Here is a 17,212-nt window from a genome sequence, read left to right as displayed (position 1 = left end):
CGGGTCATCAATCTTATTTATCTTTTTAAAGAACCAGCTCTTGGTTTCATTGATTTTTTTTTTTTTTTTTTTTTTTTGGTATTGTTCTTTTAGTCTCTATGTCATTTATTTCTGCTCTAATCTTTATTATTTCCTTCCTTTTACTTACTCTGGGCTTTTCTTGTTCTTTGTCTAATTCTTTAAGTTGTAGGGTTAAGTAGTTTATTACTTGCTTTTTGTTGTTGTTTTTTTGTTTGTTTGTTTTTTTGAGGTAGGCCTATAGTGCTACAAACTTCCCTCTCAGTACTCCTTTTGCTGTGCCCCTTAGGTTTTGGGTAGTTGCGTGTTTATTTTCATTTGTTTACAGGAAGTTTTTTTATTTCTTTCTTGATCTCATTGGTAACCCATTCATTGTTTAATAACATGCTGTTTAGCCTCCATGTGTTTGAATGTTTTTTAGTGTTTTTACTGTAGTTGATTTCTTTTTTAATTCCATTTTGATCTGAGAAGATGCTTGATATGATTTCAATTTTTGAACTTGTAGAGACATATTTTTTTCTAACATGTGGTCTGTCTTTGAGAATGACCCATGTGCACTTGAAAAGGATGTATAATCTGCAGCTTTGGGGTGAAATGTTCTATAAATGTCAATTAAATCCATCTGATCCATTGTGTCCTTTAGAGGTACTGTTTCTTTGTTAATTTTATGTCTGGAAGATCTATCCAGTGAAGTCAGCAGGGTGTTAAAGTCCCCTACTATGATTGTATTGCTGTCAATATCTCCCTTAAAGTCCTGTAGAGCAGAGGCCGCCAACCTTTCGGACCTCACAGACCACCAGTGGTCTGCGGACCACCGTTTGGTGACCACTGCTGTAGAGGTTTTTTTAATATATTTACTAGAGGCCCAGTGCACAAAATTCATACACTGGAGCGGGAGTTCCTCAGCCCAGCCTGCACCCTCTCGAAGTCCGGGACCCCTTGGGGAATGTAGCAGTGTGCCAAGCGGCAGGCAGCCAGGGAGGAACCTGAATCGGGGCCGGGTACCACTCACACTAATCCCGGTCCGCTGCGCCTGCTGCTGTGGAGTTGGGAGTGGCTCTGCCATGGCAGCTGTGCTCACCAGCCGTGAACCTAGCTTCTGGCTGAGCAGCGCTCCCCCTGTGGTAGCTCACTGACCACTAGGGGGAAGCTCCTGTGTTGAGTGGTCAGTGCTGGTCAATGCATGTCATAGTGACCGGTCGACTTTCTGCCCCCTGGTGGTCAGTGCATATCATAGTGACTGGTCGACCAGTTGACTTTCTGCCCTTGGTGGTCAGTGTACTTTATAGCGAGCAGTTGAGTGGCCTTAGAATATCATTAGCATATTACATTTTGATTGGTTGAACAGACAACTAGACGACCAGACACTTAGCATATTAGGCTTTTATTATATAGGATGTGCTCTTATATTGGGTGCATATATGTTTACCAGGATTATATTCTCTTCTTGGATCAATCCCTCTAGTATTATATAGTGACCTTTTATCTCTTGTGATGGCCTTCATTATGAAGTCTATTTTGTCAGATAATGAGCATTGCTAACCCACGTGTATGTGTGTGTGTGTGTGTGTGGTTTTTGTTTTCATTTTCATCATGAAACTTTTTCCCCATTCCTTCACTGTCATCCTGCGTGAGTTTTTGTTCTGAGGTGGGTCTCTTGTAGACAACATATTTATTTGGGTCATGTTTTTGTGTCTAGTCAGCTACCCTATGTCTTTTGATTGGAGCATTTAACCTATTTATGTTTACAGTTATTGTTGATAGGTACTTATTTATTACCATTTTAATTTTTATGCCTATTTTTATCTCTCTTTTTTCTCATTACAGCAGTCCCTTTAGCATATCTTGCAGTGCTGGTGTGGTGGTGAAAAACTCCTTAGGCTTTTTATTTGTCTGGGAAGCTCTTTTTTTTTTTTTTACTATCTATTTTGAATGGTAGCATTGCTGGATATAGTAATCTTGGTTTCAGATCTTTGCTTTCCATTACCTTGAGTACTTCATGCCATTCCCTTCTGGCCTATAGTTTTTGATGAGAAATCAGGTGTCAGCCTTATGAGAGCTCCTTTGTAAGTAACAGTTTGCTTTTCTCTTGCTTTAAGCTTCTCTCTTTGTCTTGAAATTTTGGCATTTTAATTATGATGTGTCTGGGAGTGGGCATGTTTGGGTTCTTCTTGCTTGGGACTTTCCTTCATCAGGTTAGGGAAATTTTCTGCCATTATTTCTTCAAACATATTTTCTATCTTTTGCTCACTTTCTTCTCCTTCTGGCACTCCTATTTTGTAAATATTGTTTCATATCAAGTTGTCCCACATTTCCCTTAATCTGTCCTCTTGTTTTTTAATTGTTTTTTTTCTTTTTGGTTCTCTGATTTATTTTTTTCTACCATGTCTTCTAATTCACGGATCCAATCCTCAGCTTCCCCTAATCTGCTGTGTATTCCTTCCACTGTGTTCTTTATTAGTGCTGTACTATTCTTCGTAATTACTGTATCTTTTCTCATGCTGTAGAGCATCTTTGCTATCATTATTCTGAACTCTGTCTAATAAATTTATTCATTTCATTTAGCTTTTCTTTTGGAGAATTCTCTTGTTCTTTTGTTTCAGGTGTTTTTGTTTATTTCCCCATTTGGGCTGTCTGTTTGTGTTCATGTCTGTGTATTAGGTAGATATGATATTACTTCCAATAGCTAATGCAGAACAATGTCAGACACTGAGACTGTTCTTGAGTACCATTTGGAACAGCAATCCACAGCTTGTGGCTCCCTCTGCTGTGGCTGGGTGCCTTTAGAAAGGACCAAGATGTGCACCACTGCCTGCTTTTCCTAGCCCTGGGCCCAGAAGGAGATCAGGCAAAGACTCAAAGCCTCTAGAGATTCTTCTCTGCCAGCAGTCTGATTGTTATCAGCCTTGATTAGCCTGAGGCTATCAACCAGTGGGAGGGGTGAGAGGTCTTCCAACGGTCTGGGATAACTGCCTTCCTTCCCAGTAAAAATCATCTGGATTGCAAATGTCGCTTGGAGAAATACGTCCTCCGCAACATGAGGGCATGACTCAGCACAAGAAACCTGGGTGGCTGCCTTCAGAGCTCCAACCCCAAAGCCCCCAACCCTGGACTCTACTGACACAGCTCCAGTCCACTCTGTCCTCTCTCAACCATAGTCCAAGGTGCGTGGCTCCACACAGAATTTTGTGCGTTGACCCTTTAAGAGGTTGTCTGCATTTACAGCTCTCTCTCTCCCTGGCTGACATCAACCCTGTTGCTTTTCATAGCCAGATGTTACGTGGGCACCTTCCTCAGTTCTTGTGCTCTGGGCTGGGGAGCCCAGCTTGGGGTTTAGACCCCAGAGTTCTCAGTGGGGTCTATCCCTCCAGAACTTCAGCTGCTGCCTGTGGGAGCCCAGCCAGCCCTTTTGCACCTCCGCACTTCCTACCAGTCTCTATGCAGCCTCCACTTTCCATGCTTGGTTATCAGGGTTCTCTCTAGCTAGTCCGCAGTTGATTTTTCAGGTTGGTTCTTCTGTATTTTAGTTGTATTTCCAATTTGGTCATGGGAGAGTGTCAGTGGAGCTTCCACTTACTCTGCCATTTTGGAATCACCTCTGCCATATTCCATTAGGAACTCTAGTCCCTGACTGCAACCTATATTGGAGGAGGGGATTATACAAGGGTATGACTATCAGGAGCCAGGGATCATTGTGGGCCAAATGGTTTTGGCGCTTCCACCTCTATTTATGTAACTCTGGTGGCCTGATTTCTGAAATTATTTTTGTTTCTGATTTGTTTAATATAAAATCACCAAGGCTGTTGTGAGAATTAGGTAAGATCATATATTCATATATATATATATATATATATATATATATATATATATATATATATTTATATTGCTTGGTCCATAATAGATTCTCAAAATAATAGCTGTTTAGAAAATATACATATCAGGTGGCCAGCAGGCCTGTGTCTGAGTTTTTTTAAATTTTATTGGATACTTGATTTTTCAGAGTTTTAAATGTTGACATTCTGAGAATTCATTTTAGTATCTGACTTAACTTGTAAGATTTCTCATGGAATCTGACTATAAGAATTTTGAAAATACTCATATTCTTAAATAATTTATTTTTGTTAAAGTGTTTGGTATGACATCAGGTATATTTGGATTGATACAGACATTGTAATATATATATGTGTATATATATATATATATATATATATATATATATATATATATGCACACACACACACACGTATATATATATTTATGATTTCAGAGAGGAAGAGAGAGGGTGAGAGAGATAGAAACATCAATGATGAGGGAGAATCATTGATTGGCTGCCTCCTGCATGTCCCCTACTGGGGATCAAGCCCACAGCCCGGGCATGTGACCTCCTGTTTCATAGGCCAGTGCTCAAACCACTGCACCACACTGGCTGGGCCTCTCTGACACTCTTGAATGCTTATTAATCTCGCTACTTGAAAATTTAACATAATCATATTGTGAGAATAAAGCTTGGTTGCCTTGTTCTGAGTGTATTCTTTTATTTAGTGTTATTTCATTTAGTAATTTAATGTCTTAAAAAACAAGTTTGATTATACTGTGGAGGATCACTGGTTGTTTCACAACATTAAGCCTCAAGCTATTTCTGAATCCTCCTTGTTGGTTTTACATTTGTGCTTCATGGAAATAAATTTATTAGAGCTATCCTGGTTTAAATACAGTTTTCCACAAGTGAATTGCTTGCTTAGGCTTACTTGCCCTTTAGGTTATCTGCTGCCCTATATTTAGGCAATTTTAGACACCAAATACACATTCACTAAAGTAAAAATATGGACAGTAGTTGACATAATTTTGGGATTGGTTGAAAGACTATTTTTAAAAAGTTTTAATATAAATGCTGCTTTAAAAAGTTTTTGGAACTGGATATGACTGTACATTTAAGTGTGAAATGATATTTGAAATCTGCAAGGTTTTGAAGGTTCAGCTCCTGTGCTATTCTGTTTGCAATATACTTACAGGTATGTACCTAAAATTCATTTACTAAGCTTTGCTCATGGCTATAGATTTTATAAATGGCACTTTATGATTTCTTTTATTAACAGAATTCTGCTTGGGCAGAGTCGTGATGGCATTGTGTTCAGCACTGATGACTATTTTCACAATCAAGATGGGTACAGGTATAATGTTAATCAACTTGATGATGCCCATGACTGGAACCAGAACAGAGGTTTGTTTGGGCCCAAGTCTCCTGTGATAGAATATTCGACTAGGAGTCAGAGGACCTGGATTTTTTTTAAAAATATATTTTTATAGATTTCAGAGAGGAAAGGAGAGGGAGAGAGAGATATAGAAACAATGATGAGAGAGAATCATTGATTGGCTGCTTCCTGCATCCCCCCTACTGGGGATCAAGCCCACAACCCGGACATGTGCCCTTGACCAGAATCGAACCCAGGACCCTTCAGTCCGCAGGCTGACGCTCTATCCACTGAGCCAAAAACAGCCGGGGCTGGATTTATATATTCCTGACTTGACTTCTACCAGCTGAATGACTTTCATAAGCCATTTGAACATCTTGAGACCCAATTTTTTCATCTACTAGAAGCAGTGATACTTGCAAGGTTGTTGTGAAAATCAGAGACTTTAGGTAAAATATTTTGTAAACTAAATAGTGTACCAATATAAACTGGTAAAATAAAGGGTGGGATATTTTGGTAGGCTTTATTTTATATCTCTTAAATAAATTCAGAGAACTGATACTATAGTTATGTATTTCAAAAAGTTATTTCCCTAAGAGTAATGTTATTGTTTTTTAAGGCTTAATATAATGCTATGAATATTACAAGTTTTTTTCATTGATATTACTCCATGAAAAATCTATTTAATACATTTTTTAGAAACACATGGGTCAATTTCTTTTCACCATGGAATAATGGTTCTTAATCTTGGCTGCACATTTTAATTACTTTGGGACCTTTTTAAAAAAATCTATGTCTGACCCAGATCAGGTCGCTCAGTTGGTTAGAGTGTCATCTTGTACACCAGAAAGTTGCAGGTTCGATTCCTGATCAGGGCCATGTACCTAGGTTGTGGGTTAGATCCCCTGTCCAGTTTTATGTTTTAATTGTTAATGATTGGTCTCTCTCTCTCTCTTTCATTTCTCCCTCTTTCCCCCCTCCCCACCCCCCACCCCTCATGGAAAAAAAACAAAACACCTATGCCTGAGTTAGCCCCAGAGATTCTGGTTTAGTTGGTCTGGAGTGGATCTAAGCATTGGTATTTTTTTGAAAGTTACTCAGGCATTCTATGTTGCAGTCAGATTGAAAACTTGGTCTAGAACCTTGTAAGTAAATGCATATAGTATAAGTTAATTTATTTTTTAATAGATGAAGAATGCATTGATAATTAAACAAATTCATTTTATTAAGAGAAAATGTAAACCTAGAGTCAGGAGACTACAATGAATCCCATATACTCATCGCTCAGAATTATCAATTACCATATCAGTTGCTATATTGACTTTATTTTTGTTTTCACTCCTCACCTTTTCTAATTACTAAAGCATTTTGAAATAATTCTAGACATTATACTTTATGCATTTCAAATTAACCACCTTCTTACTTAATGTTATTTAAATATGGTACCATCATCACACCTAAAAAAACCCATACAATTCCTTGACATCATGTAATATCCAGTCTGTAATCCAATTTCCCCTATTGTCTTAACAACTGTTTGTACTTACAGTTGTTTTGTGTGAATCAGGATCCAAACAAGGTCCTTGCAGTACATTTGGTTTTGTTTGTTTTAATTGTTAATGTGTAGCATTTTCTCCTCTTTTAACCCTTATACCATTAATTTGTTGATGACATTTGGTTGTTTGTCCTTTAGAATATCCCATATCCTGTAGTTGTCTATTTGCTTCCTTCTGTCGATGTAAGAAATGTCCAAACTTGTAAGAATTTTTATGTTTATTTGAGCCAAACTGACTACAATTGCCAGGAAGCAAAATCTCAACTTTGAGAAAATGCTCCAGAAAAATAGCATATTTACTACTTATTTTATACATCACCATCAAAGGGGAAGATGTATGGGGTTACATGAAATCCACTGCTCATAGATTAGGGAGTTGGGATAAAGCGAAGTGGGGAAATCTCTGAGATTGGATAAACAGTAAAACAGACACCACACTTCTTTTACATTGGTGGGTATAGGATGGTTAACAATTAACATTTACAGCACATAGAGATGGTATGTGGGAAAATAATATAACAAAGGGGTTCTGTGATCTGGTGCTCTGGTGGGAGATTATGCCCTGAGGGGTCTGGGAAAGGGGGGTTATTCTGACTTTCCAAAGGCATGTTATTGTAGGTGCAAAGAGACAATAAACTGGCTCAATTAAGGTAAAGATTGACCTTTGTCAAGGAAGATACCATCCTAGGATATGACTGCCTACCATGACTTGCTTTTAGTTAGGAAGTTTTAATTTCAGACCATCCTATATGGTTGCTTTAGGTCTCTTGAGTTTGTAAGGCTGCCATGCAGGCCTCCCCTGAACTTGTCAGGTTTCGTTTGTGGCCCCTTTTTCGTCCACACATATGGTAACTATTTAACTTGTTTCTCTTTCCTCTATATTGCTTCAAATAGAAGTTAAGTGTGTGCAGGATGCAATTGATCGATGTGTCTCTCTCACATAGGTGTTTCTCTCTCTCTGTCTCTCCCCCTCCCTTCCACCCTCTAAAAATCAATTGGAAAATATCCTTGGGTGAGGATTAACAAAACACAAAAAAGAGGATTACTTATATTCAACTTTTTTTGCAGGGGGTAAGCAAAGTCTGGTTATCTCATTTTTAGTGATGCTAAGAATGATCAGTGTTAACGTTTTGGCCGGTGGTGATGTGAAAGAATTCACTACTAAAAGAAGAGATAGATGCAGAAAGTTTATTTTTACTTACCCGGAAGGGAAAGGGCCAGTGCATTGCTAACCAATACAAGGGCAGGTAAACAGCTGCCATTACTCTTTTAAAGAGTAATGGCTCTTGTTGCTAGGTGACAAGGAAGGGAGGGGGATTTGGGGCTGAGACAGTCGGCAGATGGACTAGGGTGGTGTCTTTTCAGTATTTTTCCTAAGCCCGTAAAACATGCTTAGAGTAAAAGTTATGAAGATTCAAAAGAGGCTTGTTTGAAGAGGAGGGGGAAGGGAACTTTCTACTAACTAAAGAATTCTCAGTGCAAATTATCCTTGAGTTGCAAAAGTAGCAGGGAAGAGGGGTATGCAAGAATGTAGCCTTGAAAGTAACTTGTCTTGCAGTTTGTACAGAGGGTCTAGTTGAATCAGAGGAGCTAACAATCTTGGGGTTTAACAGGTGCTTCTCATAAATTGTGGAAGGCTACAACAAGGAAAAAGAAAGGCTTTTTTTTTCTGTTTTTACAAGTAGCTTCAAAGGGACAACCTGTTCCCTCCATTACCAAGTTCTCTGTCAAACTTGTATCTAATGGGTTATCCAGCAATGAAATGTTTTCTGAATTAGTTCTTTCATTAGGGTTGCAAAATGGTGATTTTTCTAGGTCTAGTGTTCCTTCCCTATTCAGTAGCTAGAATTCTTATGTAATGGAAGCTTCCTCTCAACTGGAACTAGCAACTAGGGCAGCCGTGGGCAAACTACAGCCCGCGGGCTGGATCCGGCCCGTTTGAAATGAATAAAACTATTGAAAAAAAAGGCCGTACCCTTTTATGTAATGATGTTTACTTTGAATTTATATTAGTTCACACAAACACTCCATCCATGCTTTTGTTCCGGCCCTCTGGTCCAGTTTAAGAACCCATTGTGGCCCTCGAGTCAAAAAGTTTGCCCACCCCTGAACTAGGGTCACCCTAAAGTACAGTATGTACAGGAAAACAGGATAAATGCTATTACTATTATTATTATTATTATTATTATTATTATTATTATTAATTTCAGAGAGGAAGGGAGAGGGAGAGAGAGATGAGATAGAAGCATCACTTATGAGAGAGAAGCATTGATCAGCTACCTCCTGCACACCTTCTGGGATCAAACCTGCAACCCAGGCATGTACCCTTGACTGGAATCAAACCCAAGATCCTTCAGACCACAGACTGACACTCTATCCACTGAGCAAAACCAGCTAGGGCAGGATAAATGCTTTTTTTCTTAATTTTCAAAATAAGAAATTTCAGGGCGGATTTTTTTTTTAATATATTTTTTATTGATTTTCCACATGGAGGAAGGGAGAGATACAGAGAGCTAGAAACATCAATGAGAGAGAAACATCAATCAGCTGCCTCCTGCACATCTCCCACTGGGGATGTGCCCGCAACCAAGGTACATGCCCTTGACCTGAATCGAACCTGGGGCCCTTCAGTCTGCAGGCCGACGCTCTATCCACTGAGCCAAACCGGTTTCGGCAGGGAGGATATTTTTTATTAAAATGTTTCGCTCTGTTGCAGTCCATGGTTTCATAGGGAAATTTATTAGTAAATGTCAGAGAAGTTTGATTTTTAAGACTATTTCCTACTATTGGTTTTATGACATTGTAGGATATTTCCAAATATATTAGTGGCATAAAAATCTCAAAAAAAATTAATATTTTTAATTTCTAAAAAATTGCCATAGGATATTATTGCCCAAATAAAATAATATTGATATTGCAATTCCCCAAAATGTGTGGTGTTATTGGCCTAAAGTTAGGGGAATGAGAATAGGTGATAAGTAGAGTGAATATAGGCAGTGGGCAGAGCTGTATACCTTTGGTAGACTGGGAAGTTTGTTTGTGTGGGACATTTTTTCTGTTTGCAGAACTAGTCTAAAATTTTCATTATAAGGTTCATGCCACATGAATTATACTGCTGAACAAAACTGATTTCCAGATAATCTACTGGTTTTGTTAGTATAATAAATACTGACTTTTTAAAAGTAATTTCTACCTTTTTTAGGTAGAAAATTGAGAACTAGCAATTAGACATTTTGAAATTAAAGCAGGACTTATTTTATTTAGGGTAGAATTTCTCTTTTCAACAAATATTTATTGCATCCTTTAAAGGCTAGGCCATATTCTGAGAATGTCTGTCTGTCTCATCTTCATTAGAAGAATCTAAATTCATCTTACACTGCTTATAAATTGAAAACATCTCCAAGGTATCAATATTCTCTTTCTTAGAATATGATAGTTAATTTGTTTAAGAAAATGACACTTATTATTTAGGTATTCATACATTGTTTCTTTAGGAGCTCTATTTTACTGAAGTGCAGTGCCCTGCAATGTGGTATTGGATGATGATGATTTAGGAAAGAGGATGATCTTCCCATTAATTTGTTGATAAACTCTTCTTCTGGAACTTAACACCTTGGAAGAGTAGGCCTAACTATCAGACATTAAGAGAGTTACTTTAATTTTTTGTTTTTCATCTAATTCACCTCCCTTGCTTTGCAGAGCCTAGAGAGCGGTGTGACCAACTAGGGCACCAGCAGCTCATTTGAAGCACATCTTAGATTTATCATCACGGATTATTCTCCCTGCAGAGGACCTCAGAGCCCATGTAGCTCAAAAATTTAATTTCATGGATTGTGGATTGAGGCCCATGGTTTTTTTGGGTGTTATTTTTTGTTTTGTTTTTAATGAAAGATTTGGTCACTTTATGATTGGGGATAGAGCAGTGGGTAGGTGGGTAGCATCTTGGTGTCCTATTTAATATGACCCAAATTCTAAATTTCTATTGGTATTTAGAGATATCTTCTTCCAAATATGTACTCAACCATAGTCATTACTACTTAACTAACTAACCTTTAGAATTCTGCCTGCCCTAGACCTCTGTATAAATGTTTTCATTATGTAGAACTTACTAACTCCCAAGAAAACTTCTCTATCATTACATTTTGCCTCAACCTTTTAAATTTTATTATGAGTTCTTAATTATATTTCTTGTCTGTTTACACTTATGAGTTATATACTTCTGTCATAACAGTGGTTCACTGTGGCAGTGATTTTCACCTCATGGTAGAAGAGATGGTGTAGGGATATGGAGACATACTTTTTAAAAGACATAATTTTTAAATTTCAGCTCCCAGTTTGAGTCATAGTCCTAAGAAATATTAACCAGTTTTGCTGGGTAGAATAATCTTGGTTGTAGGTCCTTTTATTACTGTGAAAATTTCTTGCCACTCCCTTCTGACCTGAAAAGTTTGTGTTGAGAAATCAACTGACAATCTTATGGGAACTCCCTTGTAGTTAACTAACTGCTTTTCTCTTGCTGCTTTTAAGATTCTCACTTTGTCTTTTGCCTTTTGCATTTTAATTATGATGTGTCTTGGTGTGTGCCTCTTTTTTTGTTTCTTTTGTTGTGTGTGCCTCTTTGGGTTCATCTTGTTTGGGACTTTCTGCGCTTCCTGGACTTGACTCAAAAAAAGAATAATAATAATAATAAACAAGCAGAACAGAAATTGAGCATTTTGAATGGTTGCCAGATGGGAAGGATGTAGGGATAGGTGAAAAAGGTCAAGGTAAGAAGTACAAATTGGTTGTTAGAGAACAGTCATGGGGGTGTAAAGTACAGCATGGAGATTATAGTAAACTAGAGGCCCGGTGCACAAAAATTTGGGCACTCGGGGAGTGGGGGTCCCCCTCAGTCCGGCCTGCGCCCATTTGCAGTCCAGGACCCCTTGGAGGATGTCCACCTGTCAACTTAGGCCCACTCCCCGGGGGATCAGGCCTAAGCTTGCAGTCAGACATCCTTCTGGCAGCCAGGGAGCCCTCAGGGGATGTCCGACTAAAGGCTTAGGCCCCCCAGGGAGCTGTGATGAGGAAGCTGGGGTGACAGAGGAGCCATGCTGTCCCGCCCTGCTGCCCTGGGTCAGGTTGCACACGGGACGCCCAGGCGGGCCGGCGGATCACTGCTGCCCCGCCCGGCCACCCCGGGTTGGGTCGCACACAGGACGCCTGGGCGGGCCGGCTAATTGCTGCTGCACCGCCCGGCTGCCCCGGGTCGGGTCGCACATGGGACGCCCGCTGCCCTAGGTCACAGATAGCAGGCCTGGATGGCGGCAGGGCAGGCCGGATGGCGCTGACCCACCCTGCCTGTGGTATGCAAATTAGCTGCCATCTTTGTTGGCAGTTAATTTGCATATTTCGCTGATTGGCCGATGGGGGCGTAGCAAAGGTACGGTCAATTACCATGTTTGTCTATTAGATGGGATATTATAATAACTATGTCTAGAGTCAAATGGATACAAGATTTATCGAGGTGATCACTTAGTAAGTTCTGTAATGTCTATTTCTAATCACTGGGGTATATACATGAACTAATATAATATTGTATGTCAACTGTAATTGAAAAGTAAAAATAATAATTTTAAAAAATAACCACAAAATCCATTGAACTGTTAGTATATATACCAACTGGTTAGTTGGTATATAAAGTTTTGCTGCTAAGGAATAATAAATCCATAGCATTTTTTTAAAAGCATTATTTGTACCCTGGCTGGATAGCTCAGTTAGTTAGAATGTCATCCCGATACTCCAAAAGCATTATTTGTAATTGTAAAACATTGGAAAATACAGATAAGCATAAAATGGCAAATATTCTTACCACCTATAGAATGCTACTTTTGATATCCTAGCAACTCTTCTCAGATCTTTATATGTTGACCAAAGTAAGATCATACTTGCATATTATCTTGCAACTTGCCATTTCCAGTTAACAAATCTCCATCTTTCCATGTCAATAAATGTTCACCTCTTTCCATATTCAGACCATATTCAAATGTAACTTATTCTTGTATTTCCTATAAATGAAAGTTAGTTCTAGACTAAACTCTTCACTAGGTATAAGCACAAAGTATTTTCCCAAAAATGTCCTTTACAGTTAGTCAAAACCAATATCTGGTCTGGAGAATACACAGGGCATGTGATTGTGTCTCGTAATTCCTTTTAATCTAGCAGAGTCCTTTTTTTCCATGGCACTAAAGAGATTGCATAGGTTTGTTTTTCAGTATAGAGATGTAGAAAATTTCTTAGTAATGAAAGTTTAAGTTTTATTTGTGTATTTTAACCCTAATAGTTCTTTGTTTTTATTTTTGTTTTTTAAATTCATTTTTTATTTCAGCTAAACAAGCTATCAATCAGGGGAGATCTCCAGTTATAATAGACAACACTAATACACAGGCTTGGGAAATGAAACCATATGTGGAAATGGTAAATATGAAATATGAGAGCATTTTTATATTTTATTCTTATTAATTTTTTTATATTCTGAAATTTTGGTTACTTTGATCTTTATTATTAAAACATTGTCCTTGTTTTCTAAAGAAATATGAATGTTTACTTAATTTTAAAAATGTGGGAATGGTGCTTATTAAGGAATATGATTATCTTGTTAGTTTTGCCTGGACTTGAAGATAGTAATTGGAATTTTACCAGTTAAGTGGTCTTAAAATTTTTGTAAACCATACTATTTTAAAAGTAAAATTTTTCTTGGTGGAGCAAATTTAGAAGTATTATCTAAATGAAATTTGTATCTGCCTTCTTTTTACCTTATAAGAAGTATTCTCTGGGTTTGTGTTTTCTTCCTTTCCTCTGTGTAGGCCATAGGAAAAGGATACAGAGTAGAGTTTCATGAACCTGAAACTTGGTGGAAATTTGATCCTGAAGAATTAGAAAAGTAAGACACTCATTTATTTTGAATATTTTTCTTTTTTCTTTCTTTTCTCCTTTACATGATCAGTGTCCACTAGCTTTGCTTGTCATGTCTTTACTGCTTATGATTAGGAACCACTACTTACTTTCTGTTAAGAGCAACATTGACTTTAAGTCAGTGTTTTTAAGACACCTTGCTTGTTAAATTTTATTAACTTTTTGTTGTAGTTGTTAATTATGTTTGAGGAAAAAATTAGAACTTTCCCTCTGGTTTTGAGCTAGGCCACTTCTCTGCATATTCCTTCCAACTTCGTTGCCTTCCCATTTTAGGTCCCATAACATTTTTATCTGGTACTTTCATCTTGCTCCCTCTTTTCATCTTGACTACTACAGCTCTATAATCCCATAACCAAGATTCTTGGAATCAATGTGTTTTGGAAATCAGACTTGGGGGTAGTGGGGTGTTAGAAAGGTAATATAGTGATGTCAAAACACCTAGTCAAAACACCCCCTAGCAGAGTTTGGGCGGTTCGTCATAATCCAGTATCTTACTATATCTATGGCAAATCATGACCAAGCAGTCTAAATAGTTAAGAAACACTACATAATCTATTGTCAGTTCAAGAAGATCGTGCTGCCAAATGAGTACAGGTCTGTATATGAGTCAACAAAACCCTGAATTTTCAGAGCATTTTATGTTTCAGAATTTGTGTTGAGGAATTGTGGACTTGTATTACTTTCAACCCTGCTCTTCTGTTTGTGTTGACCTTTTATCCCTTTCTCCTCACAGTACTGATTTTCCTGACTGTGACTTTTTTTCCTTCACTTTCACACCCCTCCCTCCCTTTTGATAACAACTTTGAGATAAAATTCACATAGATTACAATTTACCCATTAAAAGTGTACAGTTTAGTAGTTTTCAGTATATTCACAGAGTTGTGCAACCATCACCTCCCCTTTTTTTAAAATCATTTTTATTTGTCACACCTCAGTTTGCCTCTTCCAGCTTTAAGTGCTATTCTGTGTGGTATCCAACTAATTTAATTATTTCCCCCTTGTCTTTCATTCCTTTGATTACCTTACTTTCCCTTTCTGACCTATATGCCATGTGTTTATATATAAATAAATAAACAGATAGATTTACTAATATATGGTATTATTTACTTGCTCTGTGTGTATTGCACCTCAGGTAAAAGAGAAGTTTAAATAATAAAGACATCTGGGTTATGATGAACAAATGAGTTGATGAAATACAATTAGACTTTTTTTTCATTTAAGGGACTGTTGAAATTTATTATAATTCTTAATATAAATTGAATTTACAAACTAAAATCAGTTTAACTGATGTCTGGTATAGTTTGCTTTTTTTGTATAAAATTGATTGAATCATCAAATTTGTTATCTTGCTGCCCTAACCGGTTTGGCTCAGTGGATAGAGCGTGGGCCTGCAAACTGAAAGGTCCCAGGTTTGATTTCGGTCAAGGACATGTATCTTGGTTGCAGGCACATCCCCAGTAGGAGATGTGCAGGAAGCAGCTGATCAATGTTTCTCTCTCTCATCGATGTTTCTAGCTCTCTATCCCTCTCCCTTCCTCTCTGTCAAAAATCAATAAAATATATTTTTTAAAAATTGGTTATCTTGCCAAAGCCGGTTTGGCTCAGTGGATAGACCGTCGGCTTGCAGACTGAAAGGTCCCAGGTTCGATTCCGGTCAAGGGCATGTACCTGGGTTGCGGGCACCTCCCCAGTAGGAGATGTGCAGGAGGCAGCTGATCGATGTTTCTCTCTCATCGATGTTTCTAACTCTCTATCTCTCTCCCTTCCTCTCTGTAAAAAATCAATAAAATATATTAAAAAAAAAAAAAATTGGTTATCTTGCCAATTTCCAACCTGAGGTCTCTTTTTAGTCTTCTCTCTTCTCTTTCTTTTGCTTGTCTTCTTATCTTTAACATAAGCACCACTATTTTTGAAAATAAACATTCCTTCTGTGTCCTTTTTCTGGGAAAAGTGAATTAGTAAATCTAGAACTATAGCATTAAATGTGTAATACATTTCTGTGTGTTTTGCCATGTCCAAGTCAAGTTATAGAAAACTACGAGGATAAATTATAAAAAGTTCTTTGAGGGTCAAGAATAATTTTTAAACTGCTTCTTGTTTTCATAAGTAAATTCACAGAAAAGTACATAAAATACAAACATAGGACATGTCCTAAAATAAGTTTTAAAAAGTGATAAATATTTGATGTGGATTTTTGTAAGTCCTACAGATCCACTCAATTCTATAATTCTCAAAACTGACTCCCTCGCCTGGCAGGTGTTGCTCATTGGTTGAGTGTCAACCTGTGAGCCAGGAGGTCACGGTTCAATTCCCAGTTGGGGCACATGCCCAATTTGTGGGCTTGATCCCCAGTGTGGGGTGTGCAGGAGGCAGCCAGTGAATAGTTCTGTCTCGTTGATATTTCTCTCTCTCTCCCTCTCCTTTCCTCTCTGAAATCAATTAAAAATATATATCAAAAAGAAAACTGACTTTCATAATATTTTATTTTATTTTTTTAAAAGAAGGGAGATTAATTCAGTGGTTAGTGAATCAGTAGTTCTGTGTCATGAAGGTATAACTAACATTTTGCTCTGATTTATGGTATCTTTAAACCTTTTAAAAATACTGTTGAAGTTTTTGAGAGAACCAGTATAAATTTTTTGGTATAAAATGCAGGTAAATGAGATGTATCTTCTAATATTTATTTGCTAAATAAAATTTAGAGTTGGTACTCTTACTCTAAAGCAACTTACTCTCTAAGCCTATAAATTCTTTAAAAAGAATTAAAATCTTTTTCTTTTTTGTTAGGAGGAATAAACACGGTGTGTCTCGAAAGAAGATTGCTCAGATGTTGGATCGTTACGAATATCAAATGTCTATCTCTATTGTAATGAATTCAGTGGAACCGGTGCACAAAAGCACACAAAGACTTCCTCCCTCAGAGGAGAAACAGAGGTGGGGAGGCTCTCTAGGCTCACACAATCAAGTATGTGTCACATACAATCAATAAGGTGGCTATTTTCAGCTAATACATTTGTTGCTTGCCCTTAAAAAACATTAATGAGCTTTTCTTGAAGTTTAAAGTTTAGATTAAAAAAAAAAAAAAAAAGACTACATTGCCCCACAGAAGATGTTCCCAGCAGCTGTTTAAATTCTAAAGTGTAAATAAAAATTATGTAAAATTGTATTTTAAATGTTTTTATAATCTTTTGTTGTGATACCTTCGGTTATAATGAAGACACATGCATGAGTAGGAACTAGAATGTTTTCTACATTTGAATTTTAAACAAATTTTATCTATTCTGTAAATAGTGTTGAACAGTTTTATAGTTCATACTCCAAACTGACTTTTCATAAAACTTTAGTATTTTTCCTTAAGCACCTTAAATATATAAGAAATACTTCCCTAACTTGTTTGGCTCAGTGGATAGAACATTGGCCTGCAGACTAAAGGGTCCCGGGTTTGATTCTGGTCAGGGGCACATACCTTGGTTGCAGGCTCGACCCTTGGCCC

General features: G+C 37.6%; 1 protein-coding gene across 3 annotated transcripts in view; it reads left to right on the top strand.

Annotated features, from left to right (window-relative positions):
• The window catches only part of N4BP2L2 (NEDD4 binding protein 2 like 2), a 28,184-nt gene extending 11,299 nt beyond the window's left edge, over positions 1-16,885 (top strand). Inside the window, exons 3-6 of one of the 3 annotated variants that reach the window (XM_036301154.1) lie at positions 5,115-5,239; positions 13,133-13,221; positions 13,611-13,687; positions 16,507-16,885. In XM_036301154.1, the coding sequence (XP_036157047.1) occupies positions 5,115-5,239; positions 13,133-13,221; positions 13,611-13,687; positions 16,507-16,708 (493 nt within the window). In that variant the 3' untranslated portion in view covers positions 16,709-16,885. The remainder of the gene's footprint in view (positions 1-5,114; positions 5,240-13,132; positions 13,222-13,610; positions 13,688-16,506) is intronic. The other 2 variants (XM_036301155.1, XM_036301156.1) reach the window with 2 other exon arrangements.
• Positions 16,886-17,212: the final 327 nt, after the last annotated feature.

The sequence above is a fragment of the Myotis myotis genome, unplaced genomic scaffold, assembly GCF_014108235.1.
Source record: "Myotis myotis isolate mMyoMyo1 unplaced genomic scaffold, mMyoMyo1.p scaffold_m19_p_3, whole genome shotgun sequence".
Taxonomy (NCBI): domain Eukaryota; kingdom Metazoa; phylum Chordata; class Mammalia; order Chiroptera; family Vespertilionidae; genus Myotis; species Myotis myotis.
The sequence above is the reverse complement of the archived record's forward strand: the minus strand, read 5'-3'. Positions and strand labels throughout refer to the sequence as shown.